The sequence below is a fragment of the Necator americanus genome, chromosome V (assembly GCF_031761385.1).
Source record: "Necator americanus strain Aroian chromosome V, whole genome shotgun sequence".
In the NCBI taxonomy this organism is placed as follows: domain Eukaryota; kingdom Metazoa; phylum Nematoda; class Chromadorea; order Rhabditida; family Ancylostomatidae; genus Necator; species Necator americanus.
The window spans coordinates 20,492,210-20,517,629 of NC_087375.1; the positions used below are offsets into that span (position 1 = coordinate 20,492,210).

Sequence of the window (25,420 nt, forward strand, 5' to 3'; positions counted from 1 at the left end):
CAACAAACAAAACAGAAAAGTCAACCGTTCGTACATGCTAACAAAAAAGAATGGTCGAAGTCATATCCTACGTAAGTTCCCATCAGGCGTCGAATATGTTCGTAAGTGTGCATGCTACACAGCACATACAGCACCCGTGCGGTTGGGGCGATTTGGCGGATCTGCGGTTTGGTGGTTATTGACTACTCGCAATAGTGCGCTCAATAATCAACACCGCAGAAACGCCAAATCGCGCGCGCGGCTCTGAGCTCTGTGGGCAGCCTTACTGCATTTAAAATAATAGTTTTCTGATTTTGAATCATCTTTCGATCTTCCAGCATCAACGGGGTCAATTTCCAACTTATTTTTTCTTTCGTACATCTGTTCACGTTGATTATTTTATCTCATATTTTGGCGCTGTACGATGGAGTACTCCGTGAGTGCTCCTTCCCCGATGTACAATATGCATGGATGGGTGGGTGGATGGAAGTGGATGGCGCCGAATTCACAACTGCGAGTAAGAATTGTTTACTTTGCACTACGTCTGTAGATAGCTTGTATTTCATTTTTTCAACTCATGTCTTACCGATATACGACACTCTTAACGGCGGGTCCGAGTAATCCTATCTCTTTCTAGTGCTTTTTACTCTTTATTTTAAATTATGCATCAAACACAAACACTGATAAGGTCTGGGATATTTGCATCTCAAGTTGTTCCTTCATCTCCTAGGAGAGTCCTGTTCTTTATCCTCACCGTTGCTCGACAACATTGGTTCTTATTTGTATCTTACTCGTTTTAGTCATATGAATGGCTGCGAGACGCTAGAGGTAGTAGATGAAGTTGTAGAATCACAAGTCTCTACACTGATAGAAAGAATATCCGCCTGAATTAGGTGTCCTTGACTCTACGTTGGTCTGTCACAGCCACATTCAGGAATTGAAAGAATTTGATGGGGACAGTACATAAGAACGTTAACGATTTTGATAAAAACAAAGGAGGATTGGATTTCAGTTTAATAGACAAAATATCAAAGGCACTCAACGCACCGACGGTATCGCAGCCTGCAGGTGTAACTACGTTGAAATGAGGGACCCACCTGTACGCTTGATGTATAGCTTCAAACTTGTGCAACGGAAACATAGAGTTCGTGTGCATGAGTTCTTGACATTAGTGACCGAAAATGTACCACCTCCTGTGCATTGTGTGATCAATTTGTGCAGTTATTGTATTACCAGTCTGAGCGTCCGGCTAAAGCAGGACTTCAGACTTTCTGTGGTGTTTGCTTCGCTCGCCTTCACTGATCAACGAAAATTAATATTAGTGTTATTAGTACTATGAAATTGGACTTGTGTATCTTCAACAATCTTTCTTCCTTTTTCATAGTATAACTAAAAGCGAAAGATTTCATAGTCTTCTAAACGCATCAGTTCTACATTTGGAAAACATTCGAACTTCAGCTTCAAACACTCATTATCAATATATTATAGACAAAATTTAAAAGAGTCACGCGAAATATGGATTTTCCTCTTGTTTTCTTCAAGCAGTTATCAAAGAATGATGTTTTGGCATAAAATGATGTGAAAGGCATCATCCTACTGATAAAGATAACGTTCCACGTCAGATCACATAAACATCCTGCTACTATTTAAGCAGCCGTTTGCATGCGGGTTTCTACTTTCTGAGAACGGCATGCTACCAAGTTGGGGCGAACGAAGAAGGAAATAGGCACGCGGAGGAGTCATAAAGGTGAAAAGCAAAGCGCCCAGTGGCCACGGATATGAAATAGCTGCAACCATTTACCTTATGCGACATGCACGCGAAGTTACCTATAGAAGGGGGTGCGACGGGTCCATCGGCGTCGGATTGGCGCGCCGGCGCCAGATAGCTATAGTATGGGGTGCGACGGGTCCCAGGGCGTCGGGTTGGTGCCAATCCGACGCCGGTGGACCCGTCGCCCCCCTTTGGAATTTTACACGTGACAAAATAAGCCCGTTATTATATACCAGTCTGAGCGTCCGGCTAAAGCCGGACTTCAGACTTTCTGTGGTGTTTGCTTCGCTCGCCTTCACTGATCAACGAAAATTAATATTAGTGTTATTAGTTCTACGAAATTGGACTTGTGTATCTCCTACAATCTTTCTTCCTTTTTCATAGTATAACTAAAAGCGAAAGATTTCATAGTCTTCATTCTAAACGCGTCAGTTCTACATTTGGAGAACACTCAAACGTCAGCTTCAAACACTCCATACCAATATATTGCAGACAAAGTTTAAAAGTACCACGCGAAATATGGATTTTCTTTTTGTTTTCTTCAAGCAGTTATCAAAGAATGATGTTTTGGCATAAAATGATGTGAAAGGCATCATCCTACTGATAAAGATAACGTTCCACGTCAGATCACATAAACATCTTGCTACTGTGTTTTGCTATAGTGTGCCTACGAGGTTTTTAGATGGAACCTTTATTTGTCTGACGTTTCGGCTTTTTCGCCGTCTTCAGAGGCCTAAATAGAGGATGACTGGAACAATGCTACGTTTATCCCGTCAAGTGCCACACCACCCTGGGTCAGTGTTTCGATAATCGTTCAGGGTAGTGAAAACAGAAACCTATCTACATTGAAAATGGTCTTACGTTTTGCTCCACCGGATGTGGCGCGGCTGGTTGCACGCACTTGTCACTCAGTGTACCAGCGAATGAGTATTACTGCGTGTAGGTCACCAGCGACGACATAGATTATTTGATCTACACACGGAATATTAGGCGGTTATAGGTCACAGAGCGGCACAAGTGGCAAGAACTCATTCGTTATGGACAAGCATTCATTCCTATTATTCATTGAAGGGTTTCTTTTAAGAATAAAAAACGCCTCCAACGTCTTCCTTGCCGATATTTCTGTTTCGTGAGCCAGTATAATGCATTTCATATCGTAATCGTTCCCGTTGTGGGCCTCATGTCTGTGCCTTCCTAGTGGTGTTATCAAACTTTTTCGTCGTTTTCCGGCTATGTGTTCATTAATCCTCACTCCAAGATTCCTACCGGTCTCCCCAACGTAAGTTGCATTGCATATCAAGCACTCAATCTCATATATTACCCCCATTTTTGCGCAGTCGCCTGTTTTTCCGTAAAGACAAATAACACATCTTTCACAGATGCAGTATCTATCATATAGTCTGTTTCTAACAAGCTGGCTTTTGATGTTTGCATTTGGGATATTTACCAAGATCACGTCATTTTGTAATTGTGCTTGGATAATGCTGCGCTGAACAGCGGCACTGACACTGTCAGAGATAAAAGGAAGACAAAGAGAAATTTTGTTTTCGCGCGGAATATTGCTATTTACAGTGCGGGTTCTTCGGTAATGCGGACGTACTGTATGGCCATTGGCACATGCGATTTTCAAGGCTAGTCTTCGTGATTCGTGTCGTTCTTGGTTGCCAGTGCATACTTCACTAGCGGTTTTGAACATATTACGAATCACTGCGCGTTTTACTGCAGTCGGATGTGCAGATTTGGCGTGCAATATGATGTTCTTGCAACTTTCTTTGCGATACCACTTTACTCTAATAATGCCGTTTGAAGTACTTACTTAAGTTGGAAACATATGGACTAAGTAAATCTCGCATAATAACGCTTATCAAGGAATGCCTGAATTGTAATATCTTCAGGTGGTCAGGAAATTATTTCGCGAAACACTCGGCCATTTCGGACTAGCAGTGGATGTCTACGATTAGAACCAGTACTGTCAATATATCTGCATTACATTAGCTGTTAAGCGAAAGTACCGGTTCTTCGATTCTGCTCATGACCAGCAATATTAGCCAGTTGACGACTGGTGCTCATCGTTAACATCATGCTAGCCCTCTGAAATGGCGCGAAGTAATTTCACCCCTGAAGATACTACAATCCAGGCAATCGCAATTGATAAGACTCTTACACGAGAAACCCCAAAAGAAGGATGGCTTCCGTACCTCAACACACAAATAAGTACTTCAAACGGCATTATTAGAGTAAAGTGGTATCGCAAAGAAAGTTGCAAGAACATCATATTGCACGCCAAATCTGCACATCCGACTGCAGTAAAACGCGCAGTGATTCGTAATATGTTCAAAACCGCTAGTGAAGTATGCACTGGCAACCAAGAACGACACGAATCACGAAGACTAGCCTTGAAAATCGCATGTGCCAATGGCCATACAGTACGTCCGCATTACCGAAGAACCCGCACTGTAAATAGCAATATTCCGCGCGAAAACAAAATTTCTCTTTGTCTTCCTTTTATCTCTGACAGTGTCAGTGCCGCTGTTCAGCGCAGCATTATCCAAGCACAATTACAAAATGACGTGATCTTGGTAAATATCTCAAATGCAAACATCAAAAGCCAGCTTGTTAGAAACAGACTATATGATAGATACTGCATCTGTGAAAGATGTGTTATTTGTCTTTACGGAAAAACAGGCGACTGCGCAAAAATGGGGGTAATATATGAGATTGAGTGCTTGATATGCAATGCAACTTACGTTGGGGAGACCGGTAGGAATCTTGGAGTGAGGATTAATGAACACATAGCCGGAAAACGACGAAAAAGTTTGATAACACCACTAGGAAGGCACAGACATGAGGCCCACAACGGGAACGATTACGATATGAAATGCATTATACTGGCTCACGAAACAGAAATATCGGCAAGGAAGACGTTGGAGGCGTTTTTTATTCTTAAAAGAAACCCTTCAATGAATAATAGGAATGAATGCTTGTCCATAACGAATGAGTTCTTGCCACTTGTGCCGCTCTGTGACCTATAACCGCCTAATATTCCGTGTGTAGATCAAATAATCTATGTCGTCGCTGGTGACCTACACGCAGTAATACTCATTCGCTGGTACACTGAGTGACAAGTGCGTGCAACCAGCCGCGCCACATCCGGTGGAGCAAAACGTAAGACCATTTTCAATGTAGATAGGTTTCTGTTTTCACTACCCTGAACGATTATCGAAACACTGACCCAGGGTGGTGTGGCACTTGACGGGATAAACGTAGCATTGTTCCAGTCATCCTCTATTTAGGCCTCTGAAGACGGCGAAAAAGCCGAAACGTCAGACAAATAAAGGTTCCATCTAAAAACCTCGTAGGCACACTATAGCAAAACACAGACAGAATATGCTGAGGTTTCAAGACAAAAGAACATTCGAACATCTTGCTACTATTTAAGCAGCCGTTTGCATGCGGATTTCTACTTTCTGAGAACGGCATGCTACCAAGTTGAGGCGAACGAAGAAGGAAATAGACACGTGGAGGAGTCGTAAAGGTGAAAAGTAAAGCGCCCAGTCGCCACGGATATGAAACGGCTGCGACTATCTATCTTTTGCGTCTTGCACACGAAGTTATCACGCACCATTTCGACGCCGGTGGATCCGTCTTACACCATTTTATAGCTTTCTGGCGCCGGCACAGCAGTCCGACGCCGGTGGACCCGTCGCAACCTCTTCTATGGCTGTCTGGCATCGCGGAACCAATCCAACGCTGCGGGACCCATCGCACCCGCTTCTATAGGTTCTAGCGTCGAGGCACCAACTCGACGCCGGTGGACCCGTCGGTCGCACCCCCCTTTTTGAATTTCGTGACTGACAGACAGACAGACAGACAGACACACAGACACACATACACACACACACACACACACACACACACACACGTGACAGAATAAGCCCGTTATTATATACATGATCATGATCATGATCATGATTATCATTCATTTCATTCATTAACCCAGTTCAGTTCATTAACCCATTGACGACAGTGCATGTTTTTGTCTGGCACGTGGGACAAACGCGATCTAGGACACCGCAGCTTACTTAGCGTTGAGCCACGTTTTCCACCGGTTGCCGCTTTTTTCTGTGTACAAATTTCGGCGTTTTTACATGATTTTACTTGTATTTGTAGCAAATCGTTTTGTTATAAGACTTTTTTACTTTCACTCATTTTGCATACATACAATTAGCTGAGTTTTAGGAGCCAAAGTTAGAGTTAGACGATTCGGAGAATGGTTTCAAAAAACTACTAGTTGAATCTGATGAAGATATAATGGAAACTACAGAAAATGATTATATCTTCAATGATGCATTAGTGATGCCTGTGAATAGCGTGTCTGACTTGAAATGTTTCCGATCTAGAAGAAGTTGCACTAACTATTTTGCGCATGTTTTTAGAATGTGCATGGAGATAATACTGCATTAGCATCAGCAGCTAGCGAAGCAGACTCGGGAATTAACCGACTTTTCGTGGAGTGCTCAGGTTGTGAATCAATTTTTAACACCCAGTTGGAATTACAGTACAAGGATGAAAACGCGGATTTTGCTGATAATCTCCTGTTGATGTAGGAGTGGCTGGAAAGACAAGAAACGGAGACATGCTCATTAAAGGCAGTATACCACGAATGTAGAGTGGCACGGATTTCAGTCGGAGTATCCGTAAACGAGGTCGTAGATTATGGAGACCGGGGTGGTTCCGCTCATCTCTCCCTGAATCATTGCAAGCAACCGGCTCCTGCTGCTGTTTTATATGATTCCTTACTGCCTATCGGAGCTGAATTGATTTTCTACAAATCGCAGGGCGGAGGCGGCGCAAGGGGTGGAGCGTCGCAATAGATGGCGTCGTACAAAACAGCATTCTGTAGGTGGCGGCTTGGAGTGATGCAAGGAGAGATGAGCGGAACTACCCCCGTCTCCATAATCTACGACCCCGTATACTGAAACTCCACCTGAAATCCATACCACCTCAGATTCGTGGTATGCTGCCTTTAAGCGAGGACGCGACACCAAAAGCAGTAAGCGAAACATACATGTACACCTGTCAACACGCCGAAGGAGATGTCAATGGTGTTTACCAACAAGAAGTAGAACAACGATATAAGAAGATGAAGCAAGTGCTTTAGCACTCCCCTTGTTTCGCTAAAGTAACCGCTTCCAAGTAAAGAGCATTGATGAAAATTCTTAACTTCTTCCTTAGGTGCTTGTTCGCGCTGACGGATTGGTTGAGGTCGCAACGTGTAAACGGTTGGACTGCTGCAATTTCTCCCTTGTATGAGCTTGAATGTGATTATTAACACCTTCAGAAAGTTGCGAAACTGCGGGCAACAAAGTGAATAGCGAATGAAGATCCCCGAAGTGCATGCTATCTTATGATAAGAAAAGCCGCACAAGATAGTAAAAAAATAAGATAGCAACAACAGTTTTATCTTTTTTCAGTAATATCGCCGTGCGCCATGGTGCAGTTGACGGTAAAAGATGTGAAGAAGATGGAACTTCTTTGAAGTACTGCAGGATGAAAACGAAATGGCAGCTGTTAAACTAGTCGAGAAAGACGATTAGCGTGGAGATGGTTTCGTTCTAGATTTGTTGAGCGTGTTGAGCTTGGTTTGTTGAACGATACGATCTCCCTTTAAAATAAGAATAAATCTCTAAAATAATTTTGATTCTAGCATTGGTCACGGAAAATGGAAGAAAGTACATGGAACGCCATGAACATCGCGTGCTAGTGTTCGAGGACACCTTCAACGTAACTCGGGATGCGTTCGATTTAGCCAACTAGCTCGTGTTAGATGACGGGGGCAACGGTTTCACATGTCCCTTCTTATTATCATTTCGTATAACAGCAGCAGAAGTCCATATCTTTTTCGAATTGGTCAAGCGCCGCAGAGGAAGCACAAAGAATCCTTGAAAGTAAGTTCGTTGACTATTCCTGCTTTTTACGCGAACTTCTGATGGTTCTATGAACATGATTCCGATGTGCGAACTCCCAAGCGCCTCCTCTCTATCAATATCCCCTCATTTGTTGTTGCTTGGACTACGAGTTGTTTGTGATACTGGTACTGGTCATTATTTATTGTATGCACTGTTAGCATCTCATACATATCACCATTCTGAACGTCCGGCTAAAGCCCGAGAGTTATCAAAGAATGATGTTTTAGCGCAAAATGAGGTGAAAGACATCATCCTACTGATAAAGATAACGTTCTACGTCAAATCATGTAAACTGTTCGCTACTATGTAAGCAGCCGTTTGCGTGCATTTTCCACTTTCTGAGGAAGGCGTGCTACCAACTTGGGGCGAACGAAGAAGGAAATAGGCACGCGGAGGAGTCATAAAGTCACGAAGTTGAAAAGTAATGCGCCAAGTGGCCATTAAACGGCTGAAACCACTTTCCTCCGGTGACATGCATACAAACCTACTGCGCACTGTATCGACGCCGCGGGATCCGTCGGAACTCATTTTATAGCTATCTGACGCCGGCGCACCAATCCGACGCGGGGTGGAGCCGTCGCACCCCTTTTTTCGAATTTCTTGACACACAGATAAAAAAAAGTACACACACATACACGGAGTGTTTGTATCCTTTTGCTCTGTTGGAGTTCGGCTTTTGTTGATGAACATAAGGTGTCAGAAGATAATATCGCAATTTTATCGTATTCAATAAAAAAAAGCCTGGAGCTAGGGCCTGTATCGACTTGGAACCTTTGGTTACTCTACTCACCTCCGCAGTCCGAGCCGCTCTGAATCGTCAGGTCAAGTTCCCGCTTTGAGACACAATTGCACCGAGCTTCAGATCGTTTTGACTATATTTATTGTTCGTATTTACATTATGCATTCAAAAGAGGGCTAGTTCTTCTCCTTTATAAACAAAAGAGAACACTATTCTGTGCTAAAATTATATTGAAAGAAGATTATGGAAGTGTAAATATGGTATCAAAGTCAATGAGTAGTTTGTTTTGCGGGGGAACTCTTCTATTCCACGTACCACAGTACTACAGACCTACTGTCGTGTAAACTGCAAATCTGTTCGCCTTTACAAAACTTCGGGATATGTATGTCTAAAGTTCAGAAGAAGGCGCCATTTTCATTGTTGAGAGAATGAATGGCGCAAATTGTTGCAGGCCACCTTAACTCATTGATATCGTGGAATCGAACGGCACGTTTCTTTCAGCACAAGTCTTCTCTGATAAATACGATGAAAGTGTGATATCATCGTCTGATAGTTCACGTTCATTTACGAAAGCAAACTCCAGCAGAGCGAAAGGATACAAAACAAAAGTGCGTATCTCATATTATAACACTCTTCAAAACACCATTAGTAGAAGAGTACAATGTCGTGTTCTATGATTTCGTCAGTAACGACTAAAGGACGGAAAAAAGCACGTTTTACATCCGTGGTCATTGATGGCCACTGGTAAATGTTTATTATTGTTTTGTTATTGCGAATCAACGGTCGACTGACAACAATTTCTTAAATAATAAATAAAAAGAGTCTTTCTGTAGAATATCTTAGAAGCCGTTAGATTACCTTGGAAACTGCGCAAGTTTGTTGGGATGCGCAAAAATTATGACCAGTGTATGTAAATTGGCTGTTCAAAGCTGTTATAGTAAAGACAAGTAAATACCAATAATGTTGATGATTGTTTTAGGGCGATTTCTACCGATATCTATGGGATAAGGTAGGTTTATGATCAGACCGTAAAAAATATGGAGTCGAACACTTGTCGGAAAGGTCGTCTACGGATAACGGACATCCATGATCAGATCGTCGATTACCTTTGGAGGCCAAGTTCTGTCTTATTCTGAAGAATACGAAAAGTGAAACCCAATCATTTTCATAGTTATATTCACCGCCTTTCTGATCTTGTCCCACTCCTCATCACTACCCGCTACAACAGCTACAACATTGCTGCACATGTCGCTCCATCCCATGTTCAAATTTTGCTTCGAGAAATTTTATCACACACTCTAACTTGAAATTCTCGCTATGCTATCTACGGTGCAGATCCGCTTTCGTTAACGGCGCCTTAACAGATTATGCAATATTTCACGTCAATTGCTCAAGCTTCAGGACGGTTGGTTCTTTCAGGTTGGTTATTAACTGTAAACTTGTCCAGTCTAATGGTCTTTGCAAATCTTCTTCTTGCTTTCAATAGAAGCGTCTTCACAAAATCTCCCCGAGTGTACAGATGGATTATCAGATAAAAATCGGAAAAGTTCATTCAACTTGATCTCTTGAGCTTCGGAGGACGTGAATGTACATCATTTGCAACCTTCTATCGGTACCTGTGGTTATATTCTTCTCTTGCGAAGCAACTTCAGTTCTTGCTTAAGAAAGCAGTATGCACTGATCGATTGTTCTTCTTTCCAGAAGTAAGGATGTGTTCTTCTTCAGGAAGACTTTTAGGTATATGAGTGCAAGCTCGAAGAAAAAGCTCGCCAACTTATAAAAACGTCATTACAAATGAAAGCGGAGTAATCGTGAGAAGATATGGAAGAGTAAGATTTTAAATAGTTGACAAATTGATTAGTCCCGCACTGGAAATGGTCCTTCTATCATTCTTTTGAAATGACAAGAACTTCGTGAAGCCATAGGAGGACGCATGCAGCAGCTGGAAAAAAGCATAAAAAATCCAGGCAGTACATTTGCGTCAAAGTATCACAATGCACTGGACTTCTTCAGGGTGACGGTAAAGAACTAGACATCCTTTGAAAGGGTAACTTTTATTCAAAATAATTGATGTGGTTTAGCGTCTTATACAATTATATGTATTAGATTTTAGTTGTGACTACGTTTGGAGAAGTGCATAAAACTCACAACTCGGCTTCAGAGGGAGAAATTTGGCTGCACTTTCTCTTCTAAACAAACGAGGAGATATAGAGTTGTTTGCGTTTTTGAATGAAGGCATTGAGATCGACTCAGTTAATCATCAATAAATCATTTCCCTCACCTCAATTTGCATCAGAATAGGTGTTTATTACAGATGAGGTAGAGTGGGGTAAATTAAAGTGGTCCGGGAAAAAGAGTTCCACGTTACAAAGAAACATACCACAGGGAAGGAGATATTTTGCTAGTATACTCACGCTTATGCTGGGCGTCCACTGAGATAAAAATGAATGGCTTGGAAATAGATTTTTTTTTTCATTTCTGATGAAGCGTAGTTTCAACTGAGTGGTTGTGTCAGCTGACGGAATGACACGTACTGGGCAGCGGATAATCCATATCACTTCTACCGTTTTATTTTACATTTTCAACAATTTCAGTCGTTTGTGGCAGCATTAACGGAGGAGGAAAAGACCTAAGCGCTACTTCCAACACGATAGTACAACTCTTCATACATCCCGCCAAACCATTGATCACAAACAATCTTCGCTCCTGACAGAGTTATTAGTGGAGGGGCCTCAGCTGGCCACCCACGTCACTTGATCTGTCATTGTGCGACTACTTTTTATGGGGAACTCTTAAGGATTATGCTTATCAGACCAACCCTCATAGTCCTCAACAACTGAAATAGAACATTTCTGATGAGATTGCAGCCATGCTCCAGCAGTCCACCTTCAATCTACCGCATCTATCTTCCTCAGCTTGCTGACCAGGGCTCAAAAGTGCCAAGAGAAAAACGGTGGCCATTTTCAACATGTTCTATGAGCAGATTAGTGAACTGTCACCTTTACTTTGTTTTTGTGTTTCTTTATAAACCCGAACTCTTTCCTGGGTCACTTTTTTTGCCCTACCCTACTATGAAATCTGGGTTATTAAGCGTAGTTACTGGCAATGTATCAAGACGTGGTGCAGAACATACAACAGAAGCGCAGAGTTCGGGTAGGAGATTGCGGTATCTATCGCCATTCCGCTCATTTTTTAAATTAATCATCGTGAAAAAACGCCGTGGAAGATGTTTCACGACGATTTCAATTCCAACGAGGTCACTCTTGTGCGCGCGCCACATCGAAGTGTGAGTGGTCGAAGACCAGTGAGGTTTTCTCACCGTCCTATTCAAGTAAAACTAGTAAAATTAAAGTAAAGTAAGCAAAATAATGAGTAACTGCTGAGGAGACCGGAGCACGTACATAGAGGTGCGTTCAACGTACCTCGTAGGAGGAACTGAGGAGGTTCCCACGCCGCTTCCTACGACAGTTACAGAAAGATGAGTGGGACCACGCTGGATTCCGCTGTCTTTAAACTTATAACATTTGCAGAACCGATGGTCGTGCATTTAAACCTCCGAAATCAAGAGCTTGTTCCTTGAGTTCTTAGAGAAACAAACCTGATGGTAAATATAATAGAAAACAAGCTATGTTTGGCAAAATCTTCGGAAATCATGTGTCTTTGAAACAACAACAAAATTGTTAGCATTTGCTCTGAACAAAATTCACTGCGAAAACAACATAGGTTAAAGCATAACATTTTACCAATTCATGAACGGAAAATTATACCTTGTGTGTGATGTCCGTTTTCGTTCGTTTATTTTCATTTGTTCTGTAAAATTAAATCATTGGAGTAAACTTTTACGTTCATCTCCTGCAAAATCGCCATTTGGAATAGTGTATAGATGAAAATGCAGTTCGCCATACAAAATCCCTCTTACAGTACGATCGCTCATGCGATGTTCAGCTCCACAGGTCCGCATTAGCTTTGCAGTATCGCTTGCCTGACCTTTTCAACGTTCTATGCATCTTCGCTGCGCAGTACATTGAGGGCTAGGCGGTTTCTTTTCCATTATTGAGAGTCCTGTTCTGGGATTATTATTATTGTCACGCGCAGAAACAGAATCTTCTCGATTAATAGTGAATCTTGTCACTTCTAACAAAACTCTCATACGCGAGTACGCGTCGCTCTACTGCCCAGGGCTCCATGATAGCAACTGAAAGTGAAATGCTGTGAGACGGGGATGGATTCGCGCACGCACACGCTCCTCCTTTTTTGATGCGCGAGCAAGAGTCATTTCGAAAACGCCCATCCTGTATATTTTTGCTGGCCGCCACGAATGCCTGCCATCATTTACAACGTCAACACATAGTCAACACATACAACCGAGCAGGGTTTTTCGTTCATTAACTTCGAAATATTTCTTTTAGATTTTCTATCCGTTTTCTTCCTTCTTAACACCGACCACCACTGCCTTTCTCTAATACTTTTTATTTATATTTACTATTTTTTTTATTAATTTTTCATATGTTTATTTTCTGCAAAAACTGACGCATGAAAATGTGAGAAGAAAGAACAATGAACAAATATGCTTACAGTAATTTTCAGTTAACCAAACGTTTGGTAGAGCTTCACTTCTTCCTCTTTTTCCCGACAACTGATGAAGAAAATAAAGTCTGAAGTGGATCTGATGGAGTCTGTCATTCCGAGCTATCTGTTCAAATAAAATCAGTTGAAAAAAATTATCGAGACATGTTGGATCCTTCATGTAGGACAAAAACTTGGCTGCAAAGAAACGATATGCCCAGGTGAGGTGATAAAAAGAGGAAGAAGTATCAAGCGTATTAATCCTGCTGGGTTGCGCCCTCGCATTTTGACTGCAGTTAGGATTGTTGAGTTTTTACAAACATGAAATGGCCTATGTAATGTAGTGCGGGATCCAGTCGAGGTAACAAGTCAATGACTTTATCTTTCCAGACGAGTCTAATGAAAATTTATCGACCTCGGAAGGACGAAAAGCTTGGTTGGCACTAGGGTGGTTTCCAACCATAGATAGTGCAGTCACAGCAGAATCTCCCACCGACTACACTACACCCACCTCGGTAATACTTAGCAATAAAATGTTTTGGGAACAATTCTACATGTTCTGAATTTTTTTTGCTATGGACAAAAAGATTCTGCACACCTGAACACGTCTTCGTATTTAATCACGATTAACTTTGGAGAGAGCTCTAAATTGGTTCTTTGAGTGGAATTTGCTCACAAACTTATATAATTCCAATCTCATTGCGCAACTTGACTATGACGAGTATGAGATGAATACTCACTCCACATCCAAAAATATAAGGTTCAATATACTGGCATTCAGAAAAAAATTATTCGATTACTTGCCTTGGAATTCTCTTGAAGAACGCTTGTTAAATAAGAGCTCGGTCGCTTGATTTAAGTTATCGCACCCTTACAAAAAATTTGCGTTTCTTCGGTGGTTTTCACATTAAAAAAATTGTCCTTGAACAATGTCGTTCGCATCTGCAGTAAATCATCAAAGATCTAGTTCAGACAATCAACATGAGTTCAGCAGGTGACTTTTCTGGAGGAAAAAATAATTTTTTAAATGTAACTAAGCCTACGATAACAAAATTTGTGCTTGTCTCCTGGTTTCTTAGCACATTCAACTAAAAAAGTGTTCGAAGTAAATCACGTAGCGATTCTGAGGGCGTTTATAAGATAGCGATAACCCTGCACAGTTTATTCGTGTGCGTTCTGTGACTTCCATTGTGACACTGAATTGAGGTCAGCGACACCAGGTATCCATCGGCCACCGCCGCGAAACATCACTGAACCACTGCGGCCGATCGAACTCGTTTCTTGTGAATATTTCTTCAAAGCTTCTATTCATTCAGCGGCTTAGCTCTCTATTTCGCCTGAATTTGTTCGGAGAGAAGCGTTCGGATTTCTTAGTAGGTGACAGCCATGGATTCATTCCTATCTGCATTTTCTCTGAATTCATCTACTTATCGATGATATCCTTCCTGTTGTTTTCCGTTAATTTAGTTGCCTTTAACCTTTCGCCACTGCAAAAAAAAAAAAAATCCTCTGGAACTTCCAGATTCCTTACTTCGCTGTCGAATAAGGCTTTAGAGAGAGTTCCAACATACTTTGATTGGATTTGAATAAACATTATGGCCAATACTCTCATTATAAACTATTATCAAAAATATTATGTACGGTATTTAATGTTTATTGCCAATACACATCGTCCATATCAACATTTGATTCTTTATAAGTCTTGTTTTGAACCACCATCGTATAGAAGTACTGAATATTTACACCAATGTGATAATAATAATTAACTGAAAGTTAATAATTCGCTTTTCTTATGAGTAAGTCATTTCCTTAGACTTTATTTTCGTATTAACTTTCTACAGAGAGCTTCTACTCAATTACTACCAAGGAAATGCGAAGCAGCAAAGCAAGGAGAGCACTACTGCTAATTTAAGTCTCTCTCTTACATACGGTGTTGAGCAGAAGCTTTGCTCAAAAAATGAAAACTAGCTCAAAAGTAGTCTAGTTCCAATTTTTCCGTGATATTCAATGATTCTTACGCAATCCACTTATGGGAATGAGAAAAATATAACAGCAGAAACCCAATGGGGATTTCGCTCACTCAAAACATAACTGGTTTGGATATTTTATTTATGTTGATTTCATTTCCTTTTCTAAAGTCTCGCAATTCTTTCATATACTCCAAACGTTTTTGATTTGCTTTGCATTTGCATCATTTTCTTACAATATCAAGTGTTCTTGCGCTTAGTGGGATACGAATTTCATCGCGTTATTAATCACATCACTGCTAAGCGGTTCTGCGTTCTGAACTCAATCAATCAACTTTTTCAACGAATTTTTAAAATAGTTGTACGCGTAGAAAATTTCTATTTCTATTCAACAAGGAATTAACTAATCACATCAAACTTGAATCACTACTTTAAAGAGTTGAATAAAACTTCTCCATTGGTCCCATTGGTTTTTGAAAAATGCAATGTCCAGTACTAAAGATACTGTGTTTTTAATGATAACCATAAACCCTGGGTCTCAACCTAAACACTGTGATTAAGCTCAATCTTTGGCGCTGATTCTCAGTCATAAAAAAATGATATCTAAAAAAGCTGCTACCCTTTTATTTTTTTTCTTCAGAAATGTCATCCGTAGTCGTCGTCGTTATAAAAAAAAGAGCGCTCACCCTATAAGAAACGTGGGACATACGCGATCCCCAACAGACGTTCAGATTTGACTCATTGTTGTCCATCTATGTGCGTCTATGACGGTTTATAAACTATATCAAAAATACTGACAGCATACTATATAATTATATTATCGTAGCGTTCGAGAACGGCTTATTTTTACCACTCTATTTGTGTCACTAGCCACTATTTTCACAAAAGAATATTTCTAGTATTTGACCATGCTGTTAGTTTTTTTAATCAAATTTTTCTCTTTTTTATATGTCGCACATTTCTCTTCTTGAATGCATAGGACTCAGAAGATACTAGTTTTATCCCATAATTTGCAGACAGGAAATTGCAAAGCATCTCAAACTAATCTATCCGATGGAAGCAAATTTCCCCTGAAACGTCGATGCTGTCCATTGGGATCTCTCTCAAAATGATGCATTTTCTGCAACTGTGGAAGAAAAAAAAACATGCACTCTCTAAATAAAGGCTTCCCTGATTGAAATTGGATCAGAATTCATCACTGAGGGATACGAAGGTCATTTAGGTGTCGAAGCATGTTTAGTTTTGCTGTGTTAATTCTAATTACTGCAGAAATAACGAACTAGCAACTCGGCCGAAACATAATGCGTCTTGAGGTAAAATTCCGCATAAAGAAGTTTCCAATGTCTGCAATTACTAACATCAACCTTCACCTTAATGGAATAGTGGGCTTTTTTCACGTTACGTTCAAAGTGTAGGTACTGGTACTGTAGTATCTAGACATAGATCTACATATGTAGACATTTACGTTTATGCTCTTTACGAGAATTTAGTTCGAATGAAAACTCTTACTATCTATAGCACCACGATTTTCAACACTTCTCCACTTCGGAAATGCTCGCCCTTTTCTTTCAGAATTTCTGGATGCATAAGATTTATCCTCAGCAATACGTCTATTACTCTCCACAAGGTCTTTCTCTTTCCCAATACCAGTGGTTTGCTACTGCTCGTTACTACTGGTTCTTCCGACATATGCGGTTACACCTCACCGACCTCGTCAGAGGTTCTATTATGCACGGAAAGGATGAAAAATGGGAAATCTCGAAGAGAAAACGGAATTAACTCAGAAATGCTGAAATATCTTTCTCCGTCCTGGATTCGTGAGAAGACAAAGATCATCTGCTCAATATTAATCGACTTTACTCGTGGAGACGTGCTATCATAATTCCCCTCCACAAGAAATTATCCGTCACTTACCCTAGGAACTATCAAAGAATCTCTTTGTTGCGCTTTTTATGTAAGGTTTTGGAGCGGATTTTGGACAGTTTTATTAAGCATCAGAAAAAACGCGCAGCGAGCAGGCTAGCTTTTGTTCTATGGTTGACCAGGTGTTCATAATCAGGATAGCGATCAAAATTTGGTAGCGATATTCGAAGCCATTGCAATTAGCTTTCCTGGACTTCGAAGAAGCCACTTCCAACTTTCCTCATCGAGGCCGCCTTCTCAAGGCGCTTCGCGCTGATGGAATACCAGGAAAGGTTGTAGGCGTGCTTGATGATATGAATCAACGAACAACAGTTTGAACACTAGCCAGATGTGCAACCTCCTTTGAGGTGGTAAATGGAGTAAGACAAGGGGCAGTAGCAGGACCCTTCTTGTTCAATTTCGCAATCGACGGCATTATGCGAAGAACAGTAGATCAGTGTCTTGCCGATTTCATTCTAGCACCATCAGGACACCCCTTGAGCGATCTCGACTATGCCGACGATGTTGTTATATTCGGTGCAGTCTAAAACAGTACAAGACTTCAACACTTTGTCAAAATTGTATCTAAGCTAGCTGCAGCCTATAGAATACTTCTAAGACCTTATAATTCAGGCAGATGTAGGTCTCTTCGAGACCTCGAACGGGAATCAGGGTGGACAGACAACTGATCGAACTCGTCGATGAGTTCTGTTACTTGTATGCTGAAGATCACCGATAACTACGAAAAAGATATTCAGGAAAGATGCACTACGGCCACTTCCACATTTAGCTCCTTAACGAAATGCCTGTGTTCGACGCCTAACGCCAGTGAAGTCAAGTTGCGAGTCTACCTATTCGCAGTTCGGGCCATCATGATGTACGGATCGGAGATGGTCGAGACGGAAACGAAGCCAGTTAGACGGCTGCTCGGCTGCGTTTGGCCTAGAGTGTGTCAGAATGAAGATCTTTACGAGGAAATCGATGTGGTGTACCTGCGGAAAGCACATGGAAGTTATCAACATTCATATTAAGCGCCATCGGATGTGACCACAGAAAGTCATCTTCGCTTCTTTGGTCGTATATCGAGGAGATCAGCAGATTGTCTTGCTCAACGAGTTCAGAGGAGTTTGTCAGGTTCGAGCTGGAAGACTCCACTTGGCCAAAAACGTAAATTCTGGACTGAGATGGTAAAAGAGGACCTGAGAAACCTGAGAACACTCGGCGTAGGTAGGCAGTTCAGGCGAGACGTAAGGTTTCGCAGGATATGGAATAGCGACGAATGGATCTATCCAAGCTCTGTGCAAGCTCTTGGTGAAGATCGAAAAGGTTGGCCAATGTTAAGCTCAAAGACGACGCACCTCGTCGAAGGTACGGGCAATTGCGTTAGGCGATAATAGCAGCCCGAAACCGCTACTTCAGCTTCTTCGCATATCTCATGATCTGTCCTCCACTAACTCTAGCTATCTCTATTTCAATTCTCCACGCTACTTAAACACGTGCTGTAAGTATGCGAGTGAATCAAAGCAGGGTGCCTTAATGCTATTGTGAATTTCAGAGGGTTTGACACCCAAAAAGCACATAACGGATTGTTGTTTTTTTTATGCGAAAATACCTGTTTATCTTGCTTTTTGCTGTATTTTTGTTGCTCTACCGACCGCTAGTATATGTAACTTCATATTGTGTTTCTTCTTCCGAATATTTCTAGTTATCCGTAAACTTGAACTTCAATTCTTCCACATACTGAGATACTATAGGATGAATGATGAAAATGCCATAAGTAAATATTTGATTAACACTACCTTCGATTCATAATATAGTTGTGGTTGGATGATTTTGCGCTACTAAGTTTGCTTCTCCGCGGATTTTTATTTTGCGTAGTTTTCGCCGGAACAGTGTTTTTTCACTCTCAAACCTTCTCCTTCTATCGTTCTAATTTTTTTTCTTTGAAATTACGCAACTCACTGTTTTCTTTTCACACATTCCACTTCTTTTCTTCCTTCAGTTGTACTCAACCAACCATCAGTTGATATCTGATATTCACGTAGATGTTCCGACTTAATATTTGTTGAGACTTGGTTCACAACGACTTTTTTTGGAATCTGAGTATTTCGTTTTCTCTAGATAGTACATAAAAGGTAGTATGTATAGCTTCTACCACCTCTACAAATCGCGAATCAATATTTGGGTCTAGATTTATTTTTTTAGGAGCCTAAAACTGTTATCTCTTTTCCCAGGAGTCTCTGACTCAAGCAGCAAATGAGGGTTTGCGTGGTAGGGGCAGGAGTCTCTGGCCTACCATCAATTAAAGCATGCTTAGAAGAGGGTCTTGATGTTATCTGCTATGAGAAGACGGCAGATCTGGGCGGATTGTGGAACTATAGACCCGGACAGAAGAATGTGGGTTTCGCAGAAAATCATTTAATATTTGACCATCAGTGTCCAACAGTGGAAGATGATTTATTGGATGATAGTTTAGATAGGCGGTACTGTAATGGCTACGACTGTTGTGAACACTTCAAAGGAGATGATGGCTTATTCTGATTTTCCGCCTCCAGAAGACTGGCCGAACTTCATGCACCACTCAAAGGTGTGTTAATATATAAACAGTTGGCGTCAAATGTCCTCAATAGGATCGCAGCGACGCGTCTGCCGCAACGCTCGCAATTCCTTGACACACATTCTCTCGTCCCCCTGCCCTGCATCAATCGAAGGTGCGTCGCAGTGATATGGTTGACCACATTCGACGCCAATTATCTCTACAAAAGACAATATGATGTTCCAATTAACCCAGAAAAGTTAGTCATCGCAAGAAATCAGCCATCGTGTATAGTTATCTCTTAAGAAAGCGTTCTTTTTAATAGCAACATTTTTAAGGTAAATGAGTACTTGCACATGTACGCTGAACATTTTGGATTGATCGAACATATACGATTTAACGCAGTTGTGACATATGTGAGTAAAATGTGTTTCTTGACAGAAATGAGCAAATCCTAGCTCCTTTCAACGACCAGAATTCAGATAACTGAAGAGGATGGCGGCTATAGGGTGGAATTAGAAGACGGTGCAGTGGAACATTTCGAGAAAGTAATGCTCTGCACTGGACATCACGCTGAACCTCTACATCCTCAGCTGAGAGGTTTGCCTTCACCAGATTTATTGTCCAGAGAGGAATTGCGCCTGCTCGCATCTGTGGAATTATTAGGTCAACTACATATAGAATTTATAAAATATTGTAAGATGAGCACAATGGACCGCCAGAATCACAGGAATTAGATGCTTGTGTAGTCTGTTCTTGTTAGCATATGGAAGCATCAGCTAGTATAAGGCTTTTATCCACGATTTGATGTTCTTGTTGCAAGAACTACAAAAGAGGGGCACGTATGGAATTTGTCCTTCACAGAGCGCATGTGTTCCAAAAGAACACCACGATGAACAGCGATACACTTTCATTTTTCTTATCTCAAAATCTGACAGCATATGGCCGAGCGTAGCAGTAATTCTAGGATATTGATTCAAGGAAATAAAGTGACAGACATGACATTACTCCTACAGTTTAAGGTCATTGATAAAATCCTTACAGACTACGTGTATACAGTATTTTGCGTATTTAAAGAGTAGTGCAGAACATCTGTCTGTAGCAAATAAACTCTGTAGGAATATCCCTAACTATCAGAGGGACCAGTGCAACAGTACTCAGAATTTGATCGTTGATCTAGCATCACTTGGCCCACACGATCGTCTCGTGACCTTACTGACAACCCTTAGTCTTTAGTGGAATTTCAGATCTTGACTCCTTACGTTTTTTATGTGCCCTCAAATGTGCAAATAAACAAGTAAATAAATAGCTAGTGCACAATTAGACCTGGGATTCCATAAAACATCCCTGATATTTTCACAATCACAATTTTATTTGTCCTCAAGAATTTCGTCATTGACCTTCATGGAGGAAGTTCAACAATTCCATAAACTCCTTTTCCTCTCTTCTTTAAAAGCCTTCTGTTGTTTAAAATAATGATAGAGGTCAACGAAGAAATTCCCCATCTACGGAACACGATGTCGTATTGGAGATGTCTGATATATTGAGAGTATGAGGGGTTGGCGCATGCAAACTTGCGGACAGATAGGCGGATGTATTATTGGATGGTGAAGTTAAAAACGTTTGACCAGAGAAGGAAATAAAATGTATTTGGTCTTTAGAAAGTCATTCAACAACCCAATATCACTTTACGTTCCACCAAAATGACGGATTTAAATTACTCCGTTTAATTGCACACCACCACCCAAGAATTATTTTCAGATGTTGAAAAATTTAAAGGTCGTATCATGCACGCGCGTGATTTCCAAGACAGTAAAGGGTTTGAGGGGAAAAATGTGTTTCTCCTCGGCATAGGAAACTCTGCCCTTGACATAGCGGTCGACTTGGCAAAAATCGCTAAATCAGTGAGTTAACGGAGCTTTTCATTCAGACCATGCCCTAAATTCTCTAGGATTTCAGGTTACAATTTCAACCAGACGTGGAACATGGATTTTTAATAAAATAGCAGCAGGAGGCATGCCCTATGACACACTCTATATGACAAGGTAATTTCGAGCTTATTGAAATATCATTATTTTTTCGAACACCACCATCTTAGATGGTATGATTGGCTGATGGATGCAATACCGTGGACCGTAGCTAATGATTTCATGGAACATCTTGTTCAACAACGAATGGATCATGATTTGTATGGACTGAGGCCAAATCACAGGTTATCTTCCGACCTTTCACTTTAACCACACATTTAATCGTTCTTTTTTTCAGATTTTTCCAACAACACCCCACAGTCAACGACTCGTTGTGTAACCTTATTTGTACTGGTTACATATCAGTAGCCGTGAGTTTTTAACTACTAACGTCCTGTCCTGGCGTTTTACATTCAGATACTTCAGCTTATAATGAATTTGACATGTGTAAGAAGTATGACTAAATACTCGAGAATGTTTAGCTCCGTACTACAAGTCGTAGCTGGTAATCTCAACTTTTTGTTCGAACCTTGACTTTGGTTATTTTTAACCACGGTGAAAAAAAGGGATCAGATCGATATACACACGAATTCAAGGGTAGGAATTGATTGATAGCCGCACTCCTTGATCTATAACATCTTGGACAGGGTAGCTATCCTCAAAGAACTGATTTAGGATCCAGCATTGTACGAATATTTATCATATTCATACAATGGGGGATCCGAAATCCGTTCTTCAAGTGTAATTTCGTAGTTTTTGTTCACTTCCTGTGTCTATACGTCCTTACCAGGTTAATATGAGACAAAAAATCTTTCATCTCCTTCTTAACATATTGATGAATATGGTTCAAGTTCTGCATTCCAATCGTGGTGTTGCCAGTGTCAGATATTTCGTGAGGGCCTCATTTCGTATAATGTCCACTTACAACAACAAATAATTTTTGACAAAAGAAAACTTATTCTAATGGCTCATTAACTGTTTGTCTTTTCGAATGGTTCGGCTAAATACTACACGTTATTCTGAAAGTTTTTTCCTTGTTTTTTTCATCGTTTCTCTATTTCTGGCCTAATTTTTCGATTTGAGTGAGATTGACTGGGATTCTGGGATTGATATAGCGGATAATGGACGTAGAATTACCCTGAACTAAATTGCGAACATTGAAGGACGATTTTGACACATTTACTGCTGACAAAGTGATTGTAAAGAATGGAAGAAGTTACGATTGCGACGTGTTCATCACCTGCACCGGTTACACTTTTGGTTTCCCATATTTGGACAGGAAAATTTTACATATTGAGGTTAGTTAGATGTGATACGACAGTATTCGCTTTTTTGTGTAGTTTTCTCTTCAGCATCATGAAGTTCCTCTCTACAAATTCGTCTTTCCACCAAATAATGACAACTTAGCAGTGATTGGCATGATTCAGCCTATCGGAAGCATTGTTCCGATCTCTGAAATGCAGGTTTAAATTTTGTGATATTTTTTCTTACTTTCCAACAAATAAAAGAATGAATGTTTGACGAGTGGAAGTGTGAGTGATAGGATGAGTGAATAGGTGGGTGAAAGACTAATTTAATTAATAGATGAACAATATAATTGAAGAATTGATAACTAGATGAGTTGACAAGTGGAACTAACAAACGAATGAATGAATTTTACAAAAAAGGAAACAAGTGAATGGGTTAGCAAATGAGCGAACAACAACATCCGCACCTGAAATGAAATAGTGGAAGCCTCTATGTGTGGCTGTATGGAAGTGAGAATGAAGTGGATGAAAGAATGAGTCAACAAGCGCATGAATAGCTGAATAAATGACTATATTTACGCCTACATTTAAACCCTCTCAAAATAGCCCCGGAAGACAGGAGGAAAACTACGAGGTCGCTGCTATCGGTAAATCGGCAACTTAAAAATTCTATATCGTTCATTTGTTGGAACTTGGACAAATAACTATGAAATCACTTTGAAAAAATTCCAAAAACGAGGCAATAGATTTATCACTATTCATAATCAATGTTTAGGCACGCTGGGTCATCCAGGTGTTTCTTGGGAAAGTGGCCTTACCATCTAAACAAGCTATGCTTGACGATATAGCAGAGAAAAGAGTACAGATGAAAAGGAGATATTTCCAAAGTGAGAAACATACAATTCAGGTAAGCACAGGGGAAATAGTAGTAATATTCATTCTTAGTTCTTGCCCTCATTCCTCTAAAAAAATATCGCAGGTGGACGAATTATTGGTTATTTACAGGTAGACTACGTGAAATATATGGATGAAATCTCTTCCATTATTGGATGTAAGCCAAATATTTCTAAGGTAATACCGTATCAATTTGATGAGGTAAAGAAAAGTAAATGTTTCCGGAAACATATGTGCTGTCAAGTCACTGAAAACTAAAACGATTCGGCTGGACCGCACACGGAAATGCGCATCATCTGCACAAGGAACTCGCAGAACTTCATGGAGAAAAAAACTTGAATGGGATTTTTCTGAATCTATAAAGGGAATCCCGTAAAATTCAGGAGAAAATCTTATTCTAAAGCATTTTCTAAGGCCCAGCAATTGGCATGGTTATCACTTAGGCCTTTATTTCTTCACGTTTTTGCGAAATTCCTTACTGTTCTCCCAGTTCTGCTGGCTTTCAAATACCTAATTAAACGCGATAAAGAACATCAAACCAACGATTACATCGGTTTCATAGCTATCTAACTAGCTTCTAGCTTTTTTCAGTTTATGTGGTCTGATCCTCGTTTCGCATTACGACTTTTCATGGGCGCTAATGTGCCGTACGTCTATCGTTTGGAGGGACCGCATAAGTGGGACAATGCCGAGGACGTTATTCGGACTGTCCCGTACCGCGTGAAAAAGCCACTCAAAGCAAGAGAATGCAGGATGCGGAGACATAAACGTCGAGGACTCATCGTTAGTGCTTTGATCATCACTTCAGAAAAAAGGAAAAAAAAAAACAATCGGCTTTACGCGCTATTTCGGGTTGCTTGGGTGGTCACACTCGACATCACGGTTGAAAGACAATAAATGAAACAGATCCCCAAATATTATCGCATTATAATCGCGATTCTCTTGAAAACGACAATAAGATCATCTAAGGATGACTCCAAATCCATTAATCCGCTATCCTTTTCTCAAGTTAACTTGAACTTAGTTTTTCATTTAAAATTACCGCATGCTTAAGGACGAATACTTCCGTTACGTGAGCATGAAGTGGATCGCTGGTTGGTCATCATTTATTTTCATGGCCGGTCTAATGGCCTTCTGCTCAGGAACGGGTGGAATGTCCACATTTGCCTATTGCTGCTACGTTGTGATGTTCTTTGCCATATTTTCGTTCATGTTGTTATGGTTTGATCTGCAATATGACATGACAACTATTCTATGAATTGTGATTACATACAAATTATTATGCATTTACATGTGGTGGTACTATGTTTGCACATGCGACCGCGATGCATCTTCGAATAAGGCAGAATGACGAGTAGAGAGGATGTTCGTTGAGTAAGGAAAGTGTGTGACTTCGCGGATGCGTTGCGGTCCCATATGTACCTGAGCCATTATTACTAGTACAGTATGAGTTATTTACTTATACGCCGAAAAGATCTGAATAAATCTATACATATTTGCAGAAGATCCGAACAAATATCCCGCTGAAGAAAGCTGCTCATCTACCTTCATTAAGAAAAAAAACCTGACGTCTTTCCCCTATATTTACTAGAAACAAACGTTCGATAGCTAAAGAAAAAAAAAGTAAGCTACTGACTGCTCAGATATGGTGCGAAAAAGGAGCGCCCAGGGCGGGCGACTGAAAACCCCTTCAATGTCCGTCAGTGTTTCAGAGAAAGCATCGTAAATCGAAAGAACTCTACAAAATGGAGTAAAAAACAATATAGTTGAAGGTGATAAACGCAGCTGATCTATTGGAGAATAGATACCTTCAATTACGGTTGATAGAAGCAAATTTTGAGAATGGAACCTCATAGAGGGGATAGTGGATTTCGTACATCTGG

The 25,420-nt window shown here is 40.7% G+C and overlaps 5 protein-coding genes across 8 annotated transcripts; all 5 read left to right on the forward strand.

The window, feature by feature from the left end:
- Positions 1–446: 446 nt before the first annotated feature.
- Positions 447–7,567, forward strand: RB195_014580 (uncharacterized protein; the record flags this gene model as incomplete). The annotated part of the gene is made up of 4 exons (XM_064204913.1): positions 447–496; positions 7,225–7,290; positions 7,370–7,392; positions 7,458–7,567. 4 exons carry the CDS (start codon positions 447–449, stop codon positions 7,565–7,567), a joined length of 249 nt encoding a protein of 82 aa, XP_064060794.1.
- RB195_014581 (uncharacterized protein) lies at positions 4,081–6,419 on the forward strand (the record flags this gene model as incomplete). The annotated part of the gene is made up of 4 exons (XM_064204914.1): positions 4,081–4,176; positions 5,990–6,112; positions 6,187–6,271; positions 6,358–6,419. 4 exons carry the CDS (start codon positions 4,081–4,083, stop codon positions 6,417–6,419), a joined length of 366 nt encoding a protein of 121 aa, XP_064060795.1.
- A 32-nt stretch (positions 7,568–7,599) lies between the features above and the next one.
- On the forward strand, positions 7,600–10,267 carry RB195_014582 (uncharacterized protein; the record flags this gene model as incomplete). Of its 2 annotated transcripts, XM_064204916.1 has the most annotated exons (4): positions 7,600–7,698; positions 9,438–9,467; positions 10,102–10,128; positions 10,196–10,267. In XM_064204916.1, the coding sequence occupies 4 exons, from the start codon at positions 7,600–7,602 to the stop codon at positions 10,265–10,267; spliced, it is 228 nt and encodes a 75-aa protein (XP_064060796.1). The 2 variants fall into 2 exon arrangements, with proteins under 2 accessions (XP_064060796.1, XP_064060797.1); XM_064204915.1 differs by lacking the exons at positions 7,600–7,698; positions 9,438–9,467 and adding an exon at positions 7,748–8,025 and having other exon boundaries at positions 10,029–10,128.
- A 1,296-nt stretch (positions 10,268–11,563) lies between these two features.
- RB195_014583 (uncharacterized protein) lies at positions 11,564–24,795 on the forward strand (the record flags this gene model as incomplete). 2 transcript variants are annotated; one of them, XM_064204917.1, is made up of 17 exons in its annotated part: positions 11,564–11,624; positions 13,415–13,539; positions 19,128–19,155; positions 19,211–19,290; positions 19,370–19,480; positions 19,768–19,845; positions 19,912–20,029; positions 21,191–21,333; positions 21,389–21,474; positions 21,528–21,641; positions 21,695–21,767; positions 22,560–22,694; positions 22,749–22,859; positions 23,419–23,550; positions 23,649–23,714; positions 24,129–24,320; positions 24,592–24,795. In XM_064204917.1, 17 exons carry the CDS (start codon positions 11,564–11,566, stop codon positions 24,793–24,795), a joined length of 1,857 nt encoding a protein of 618 aa, XP_064060798.1. The 2 variants fall into 2 exon arrangements, with proteins under 2 accessions (XP_064060798.1, XP_013296128.2); XM_013440674.2 differs by lacking the exons at positions 11,564–11,624; positions 13,415–13,539 and having other exon boundaries at positions 19,150–19,290.
- Positions 17,595–17,924, forward strand: RB195_014584 (uncharacterized protein; the record flags this gene model as incomplete). 2 transcript variants are annotated; one of them, XM_064204918.1, is made up of 1 exon in its annotated part: positions 17,595–17,924. In XM_064204918.1, the coding sequence occupies one exon, from the start codon at positions 17,595–17,597 to the stop codon at positions 17,922–17,924; it is 330 nt and encodes a 109-aa protein (XP_064060799.1). The 2 variants fall into 2 exon arrangements, with proteins under 2 accessions (XP_064060799.1, XP_064060800.1); XM_064204919.1 differs by having other exon boundaries at positions 17,613–17,924.
- Positions 24,796–25,420: the final 625 nt, after the last annotated feature.